The following is an 8,452-nucleotide window of genomic DNA, read 5'->3' as shown; positions in this document are numbered from 1 at the left end:
GCTTTTAATTTTCTATTCTTATCTAACATTTTTTTATGCATTTATGCTTTTACTGAGCCAAGGGTCTCCAGGAAACAGCCGTCCTACCTTGGTAGGAGTAAGGTCTGCGTACATTCTACCCTCCCCAGACCCCATGTTGTGGGATTTCACTGGGTTGTTGTTGTTGTACCTTTTCTGTAACACCCCTCAAAATTTTTCCTAAGATTCGGGCCTTCTTTGTACACATGTGGGGCTCATCGTATTTATTTCGAAGTACGTGCTTGAGTTAAGATGAGTCCCTGAGGAGTTTAAGAGCGTTGGAGGTGATGTGGGGTCATTGAGGACCCTTAGGACCGAGCTAAGTCCAAAAGATCCGTCGTGGCTAAGTTTAGGACGAGTTCACGTAAGGGTCGACTTTCAATGACCCTATCGTTTTAAAGACGTCAATCCGGGTGGCCCATGACCTATCAAATTAAAGGTCGTCGAGTCTTCTTTCCAATGCCACCAAGAACGTGGATTTTGGAGTTCGGGGCCAAAAGATATGACGATCCGAGGACGAACTAGCACGACAGGGATTTCATTTTGGCCTGGGTTACCACTGCTGGGGAAATGGCCCTGGCGCCGTAAGGGCGCGACGCGCCACTATCGCGCCAGGAACATGCCTCAGTAGTTTGGTCCCTGGCGCGACGCGCCACTAAAAGTGTGCAGGGTTTTGGGGCCAAATTCCCAGAATTTGGAACAATAGGCCTGGCGCTGTAAGGGCGCGACGCGCCACTATCGCGCCAGGAACATGCCTCAGTAGTTTGGTCCCTAGCGCGACGCGCCACTAAAAGTTGTGCAGGTTTTAGGCGAAATTGGCCTTGGCGCTGTAAGGGCGCGACGCGCCACTATCGCGCCAAGGGCGTTTTAGCCTATTTTCAGAACATTTTGAGGAGGGGCAATTTGGAAAGTTACCCAATTATATATATGTAGCCCTTGGCCTTTTGGGAACTCATTTGGCAGCCCTCACTCTCTCTCTAAAAAGCCCTAAGAGCTCCTCTCCCTTCTCTCTACTCTTCTTCTCCATTTCCAACAAAGGAGTCCAAGAAGCTTCAATATTAGAGTCCTCTATTAAAGACCCAACCTCAAGGTTTTCTTCAAGTCTTCTCTAAGGTATGTAAGGCTAACCAAAACATGGGTTGAGTCCACCCATGTGCCCTATTCTTGTTTTGAGGTTAGATGTCCATGAAAATGGAGTTTCTTGATATGGTCTAAGTTGAAGAGTTTTATCTCATATTTATTTAATTCTATATGCATTGAGGTTGTTGAGCTAAGAGGTTCCTAAAATGAGCCCTTAGGTGAGTATGAGATGATGAAGAAATGAGTTGCTAAATATGTTTTATTGGTCATCTTAATTATGTAGACTTGATAAAGTATACTATTTTCTTAAACATGTTGCTTATTATAAAAATGTCGATTTGAAGTCTTGAGGATGTGATGAGTCACAAGGATTTTCTCAAATGGATGGAGGTAATGATTGATTTTATATCTAGATGATGTGTATATATGCATTTTAACACTTCCTTGAAGTTATGATTGAGATTGAGCATTGAGATTGAGACTTGATTGTGATAGAGTTGATGAGTTGACAAGGTTGTAATGAAACTTGTCGATGTGATTTGATTCAATTGATTGGATGGAGTTTTATGAGCATGGAGTCTTGGAAGAAGTATCGAACACCGAATTGGGGAAGAGTATAGTCCATACTCGAACCCAATAACTGCGTCGCCAAACGTAGGGGGGATAGAACCGTTAAAGTCGGATGCTTCCCCGAGAGATTTGTCCTGATATTATAGGACTTGGTTGGATTGGATCCATGATTTGATGACTCGTTTATGCCCTGGCAAGGTATGAGCGGACGCGGCAACAACGTCGGTTTGTTGTACTTTCACTGGCTCATAAGTGATGGTTGTCGGTTAAGAGAAACTCCCAAATAGGTGTTGATAGTACTCTGAGTCGGATTGAGTTGATTGTGTATGATTGGTCCCGTCTAAATCATATCCTTGTTTAGACTTAGGACATTTGATTGAGTTGTCACCCTTTTGAGATTGAGATCCCGAGTTGATTGATTATTTCTTGATGTTTGTTGTATTCGGCCATTTTACATACTCGTACATTCCATGTACTGACGCCATTTGGCCTGCATCGTTTCATGATGCAGAGACAGGTACTAGAGATCATCAACCGGCGCTCCATTGAAGATCCACTTACACTTCCAGCCAGTCGGTGAGTCCTCCTAGTTCCCGGAGGATATTGGGCCTTCCTGTACAGTTTTTGATTGCATTTTTTTGTTATTTAGATTGTCGGTAGCCATGGGCTTGTCATTGGCACCTTTTAGACTTGAATAGAGGCTTCATAGACTGAGATGTGAGGAGGTCGAGCGGTCATCTTGAGGATTCCTATTTTGATTATCGTCTTGATTGTAAATGTTTGGCCTTCGGCCCTTATGATATGAGAAGTATTTTCTTAAATTGAGTTTTTTGCTAATAGAATGTGCTTGAATGAATGAGTGATTGTACCAAGTGGTTCGCTCGGAGGTCAGAGATGGCCTTCGGGTGCCGGTTACGTCTAGGGTACCCTCCCGGGGCGTGACATTTTCCGTCAAAGACCTTCTTGTTTAGGGGTGGGCATAAATAACGAAAAATCAAAATACCGAACTGAACCAGATTTTTTTGATTTTTTGATTTAGGTGTTTCGGTTTTCAATTCGGTTTTCGATTCATATTTTTTTGTAACTTCGATTTTTCGGTGTCACAAATTTTGTATTTCGGTATTTCAGTTTAACCAAATTTACGCATTACTGTACATTGTATTTTTTCATTTTCTTCCTACAAGATTAAAAAGTTTGTTCTTCAAACTCTTGAATGAATTATTCTTAGCCTTATCAATACCATTTCAAATCACAGAATGCATATAATAGCCTTTAACGGCCCAACTTGGGTTGACAAAAAAAACACACGCTATTCTCCAACCATGGAAGATTTTCTAATGTAAACAGTCGTTAAATTATTTAACTGGTAAAGTTCCTGTCATGTGATCAGGAGGTCACGGGTTCAAGCCTTGAAAACAGTATCTGACAGAAATGCAAGGTAAGACTGCGTACAATAGACCCTTGTGGTCAGGTCCTTCCCCGGACCCCGCGCATAACGAAAGTTTTAGTGCACCAGACTGCCCATTTTTAGCAGTTTTATCACTAAATTATTTTTGTTTGTCATACAATTATATTTTGTATTTCTGGTAGAAAAGTTTTTCTTATGAAAAAAAAGCCTTGAATCTCATTATGATGTAGCTCAACTTAAAAACCAAACTAGCAATTATTGATTCATTTCTACATAATCTGTAATGTTCAAACGCATTAAAGCAACTTTGGGGTAGGATGGATGCTTCCAAACGAATAACATATATATAGTTAGTTCCGATTACAATTATGTAACACATGAATAACAATAGTAACAAGCTGGAAAGTTTCATGCAATAGTCCAAAATATACACAATTAGTGCAGCACACGCACATCATCTACTGTTAGTTATATCAACATGGAGGATCACTTAATTAACTTGTGGGGACCAACTAATTAATATCGCATAATAAAATACAATCGAAATTAAATAATTTTAATTTTTAAGAGTTTTTTTTCATGATACGAACTATCAATATATAATGTAGTAGCCATAGTACTTGTAAAAATTTATATAATTTAAAATTTTAAAAAGCCCATTAAGCAGGTCCATAACACAAAAAATCGAATTTAATAAATCGAATCAAACCGAATTATAAAAAATCAAAACGAACCGAATTGGTTTGGTTCAGTGTTCAGTATAACAAATACATAAACCGAAAATCAAAAAAGCTAAAATAAAAAAATTGAAACCGGAATTATCGAATGCGCAACCGTATTCTTGTTAGAGTATACAATTTATATGCAACAGAAGCACACCACAAGCTCACAAAATTACATAATAACTAAATAATATAACTTAAATCAGTTGAGAAGAATTACAACTAACCTTTCGATATTTCTACACAAATTGCTCAACATCAAAGGTCCAGAATTGCTTCTTTCTACTGTCTTCTACTATTAACCTCACTAATTTTCTTAAACCAGAACTAGTGTGGACAAGTAAGTGTTTCTTCCTTTCAAAAAAGGATCCCTTCCCCTTACATGCATCAACACCCTCTTTTATACCCATATAAGTTAGGCTACGAATTTCAGCCATTAAGTTAATTCAAGAGGGGCATTAAAGAGATAGTCAAGAGGCATAAAGAGTCATTAAAACCAAAACTTTTTTAGGGATAATGCGTAAGTACCTTTGAACTATAACCGAAATTTCAACGACAGACCGTAAGAATTTCATCTATTTGACATGAATTTGGTGCTCAAGTAATGAGCAAATATCAAGATTGAAGAAAATGACTATTTTTAAGAATTTGTAAAAATGATAGACAATTTGTTTTTATAATATTTAATTTCCTACATGTCATTGAAAAAAAATGTGGAATTACATGTGTAATCGATTGGATTGCACACACTGATCAGATGAAAAAATGGTTTAAACTACTGTGTTTTTTTTAATGAGTTTGAGAGTTCAGTTAACAAAGTGTTAAGGGGTCCAAAATATAAATACATACAAGTATAAGTGTCCATCAAACCATTTTGCCTTTTGATAATAATGTATTTGAAGGAATAATACATTAAAATAGAACAATTAAATTAAATTCCAACACGATTAAAAATTAAATATCAAACATCAAAATTGATTTGGACAACCGAAAGAAACAAAAATATATTTAAACATTTAAAAAGAATCTAGTCATGACATAAACAAGAATTTCTAAAAAATAATACTCTCTCTGTCCATTTTTACTTATCCACTATATTAAAAATAGATATCCAACAATATTTGTCTAATTTATTAAATTAAGAGATAATTTTAGCTTAGTTCCTAATTTTACCCTTTTCATTAATTAATGCTCCCTCTATTTCATATCAATTAAATTTGTGAGACAATGCATACATATTCAAGGACAAAGATTAATAATGTATAAATATTATTGAATGGAGGGAGTATTTTAATAAAATAAATTGTTTTCACTTTTCACAAACTTATATAACCATAGAATATGTAACTTCCTCAAATTTTACACCCATCCACTTGTCCGGACTTAGATTTTCCCACCACTCCAACAAATTTCAAATTTTCAAACACCACAAAACCCCAATCTCCCTTTCCTCCCTTATAAACAAACTCCCTTTTCCCGTCTTTTTCCTCTTCATTTCTCACACAATCCCTCGACTCTCTCTTTATATTTTTTGTTCATTCTCATCCTCCCTTAACAAAACTCCTTCATCTAAAAAAAATGCGTGAAATTCTCCATATTCAAGGTGGCCAATGCGGCAACCAAATTGGGGCTAAGTTTTGGGAGGTGGTATGCGCCGAGCATGGGATTGATTCAACCGGTGCGTACCATGGAGAGACAGATATTCAACTTGAGAGAGTCAATGTCTATTACAATGAGGCGAGTTGTGGGCGCTTCGTACCTCGTGCTGTTCTTATGGATTTAGAGCCCGGGACTATGGACAGTGTTAGATCTGGACCTTATGGTCAGATTTTTAGACCTGATAACTTTGTTTTTGGTCAATCTGGTGCTGGTAATAATTGGGCTAAAGGTCATTATACTGAGGGTGCTGAGTTGATTGATTCGGTTCTCGATGTTGTTAGGAAGGAAGCTGAGAATTGTGATTGCCTACAAGGTATTTTGTTTAAATGTTGGTGCTGATTGTTTTTTTATTCATTCGAGAAGGTGAAATTGTGATGTTGACAAGGTATTTGTTTAAATGTTTGTGTGTATTTTTCATTTGTTAATTCGTGTTGGTTGATTTGGATATTGTAAGTTCTATGGTTTTATGCATTTGAGAAGCTTAAAATTGTCTTTGCATAATAGGTGTTTGTTTAAATGTTTATGCATGTTTTGATTTGATTACTCATGCTGATCGTTTTTGATATTGTTCGTAAAGAAGCTGAGAATTGTGATTGCCTTAAAGGTATTTGTTTGAATGTTTATGCATGATTTCTTTTGTTAACTTGTGTTAATTGTTTTCGATATTGTAAGTTCTATGGTTTTATTCATTTAAGAAGTTGAAATCACAAACATTTAAACATAAGCTATGTAAAAATATTATAAATTGTGATGCCGCCAAGGTGTTTGTTTGAATGCTTATGCATGTTGTGATGTATTTTATTCATCACAAACATTTAAGCATAAATTGTGATGCCACAAAGGTGTTTGTTTGAATGCTTATGCATTTCATGATGTGTTTTGTTCATTTGAGAAGCATATAATCGTAATTGCTTATATTTATGTTTAAATGCCTGTGCATATCCTGATTTGTTTATCTCGTGGGATTACTTTTGATATGGTAAGTTCTATTGTTTTACCATTTCATATATATGCTTGTGATTTCTTTTTGATATCTGAATATAGCCATTTTTTCACACTTTAGGTCTGGTATGCGTATTTAGAGGATTTCTAGTTTTAGAGAATCTTGACTTGCTTTAAAAGATGAATGTTGAATGAATAAATGGTCAGTACACAGAGGGTGCTATGTTGGTTGAATCTATTCTTGACGTTGTGCACAAGGAACCTGAAAATTGCTATTTCCTAAAGGTGTTCTTGAAATGTTTGTCATCTCAAGATTTATAAACGTGTGGAGTTGGTTTAACTCTCACAAGTTCTAATGTTTATTGATTTCTTTTGTCTGTGACTATATTTTTTTTCCCGGTAAATACATAGGCATACATGCACCATTGTTGCTTATATGTGAGACTATTTGCAGGGTTTCAGGTATGCCATTCCCTGGGAGGAGGGACTGGGTCTGGAATGGGGACTCTTCTCATTTCAAAGATACGAGAGGAATACCCAGATAGGATGATGCTGACATTTTCTGTCTTCCCATCTCCAAAGGTTTCAGACACAGTTGTAGAGCCTTACAATGCTACATTGTCTGTTCATCAGCTTGTAGAGAATGCAGATGAGTGCATGGTTCTTGACAACGAGGCTTTATATGACATTTGTTTCCGAACCCTCAAACTTACAACTCCTAGCTGTAAGTATCCTCTCTTCATATCAATGACATAACTCATTTACTTAGGCGTCTAGTTCAACATGCAACAACTTCGAGCCATGGTGATGGAATCTTCAATATGTTATTGGTGTTGAATACTCAAACAAATGTTCTGATTAGCGCCAGTGGCCTCCCATTTATGCAGCCATTTCATTCTGATTAGCGCCAGTGGCCTCCCATTTATGCAGCCATTTCATTTTTTCTTTTCAGTTTCGTTTTCTTAAATCCTGTCTTAATTAATCTTCATGAAATGTGTTTCATCAACCGTTGAGTCTTCTCTCCCTCAAATTTCATTCATAACCTAACTTATATAGTGTATTTTTTGCTTAGCTGACCATAACTCATTTGGGATTGGGGGTTGGTTAATTGTGTTTGCTTAGCATCAATTAATATGAATATGCTTCATGCTGTGGATCACTTATTCTGCAACTTCTTAGAAACTTATCCTTTTGCTGATGATGCTTTTGTTTTCTAACAGTTGGTGATTTGAATCACTTAATATCTGCAACCATGTCTGGAGTTACTTGTTGTCTCAGATTCCCTGGCCAGCTTAACTCTGATCTGCGGAAACTTGCTGTGAATCTCATTCCTTTCCCCCGTCTCCACTTTTTCATGGTTGGGTTTGCTCCACTTACCTCACGTGGTTCACAACAATACCGAGCTTTATCTGTTCCTGAGCTTACTCAGCAAATGTGGGATGCAAAGAACATGATGTGTGCTGCTGACCCTAGGCATGGCCGCTATTTGACAGCATCAGCAATGTTTAGGGGGAAAATGAGCACCAAGGAAGTTGATGAGCAGATGCTTAATGTGCAGAACAAAAATTCTTCATACTTTGTTGAGTGGATTCCCAACAATGTCAAGTCAACAGTCTGTGATATTCCACCAACTGGTCTAAAAATGGCATCAACTTTCATTGGAAATTCAACATCAATACAAGAGATGTTCCGTCGTGTCAGTGAACAATTCACAGCCATGTTTAGGAGGAAGGCTTTCTTGCATTGGTACACAGGGGAAGGAATGGATGAGATGGAGTTCACTGAGGCAGAGAGCAACATGAATGATCTGGTCTCTGAGTACCAGCAGTACCAAGATGCAGTAGCAGATGAAGATGAAGGATACGAGGATGAAGATGAAGCATATCATGACTAGTATGCTTATGCCGGGAAATCTTATGTTATATTTTAAGTAATAGTTCCTTTCAACTGTGGATCAACTTTAGTAGTGAAGAGAAAGCGACTAAACTGTATTTTTGTCGAACTTATCACTATCCCTTAATTGCAAAATTGAATATTTTGTTGCTTTTGCTAA

The 8,452-nt window shown here is 37.1% G+C and overlaps 1 protein-coding gene across 1 annotated transcript; it reads left to right on the top strand.

The window, feature by feature from the left end:
* Positions 1 to 5,180: 5,180 nt before the first annotated feature.
* On the top strand, positions 5,181 to 8,452 carry LOC129899015 (tubulin beta-8 chain-like). Its single transcript, XM_055973759.1, has 3 exons — positions 5,181 to 5,770; positions 6,854 to 7,123; positions 7,620 to 8,452. Exons 1-3 carry the CDS (start codon positions 5,377 to 5,379, stop codon positions 8,291 to 8,293), a joined length of 1,338 nt encoding a protein of 445 aa, XP_055829734.1. The 5' UTR covers positions 5,181 to 5,376; the 3' UTR covers positions 8,294 to 8,452.

The sequence above is a fragment of the Solanum dulcamara genome, chromosome 8, assembly GCF_947179165.1.
Source record: "Solanum dulcamara chromosome 8, daSolDulc1.2, whole genome shotgun sequence".
Taxonomy (NCBI): Eukaryota; Viridiplantae; Streptophyta; class Magnoliopsida; order Solanales; family Solanaceae; genus Solanum; species Solanum dulcamara.
This window is presented reverse-complemented; position numbering and strand designations above follow the sequence as displayed.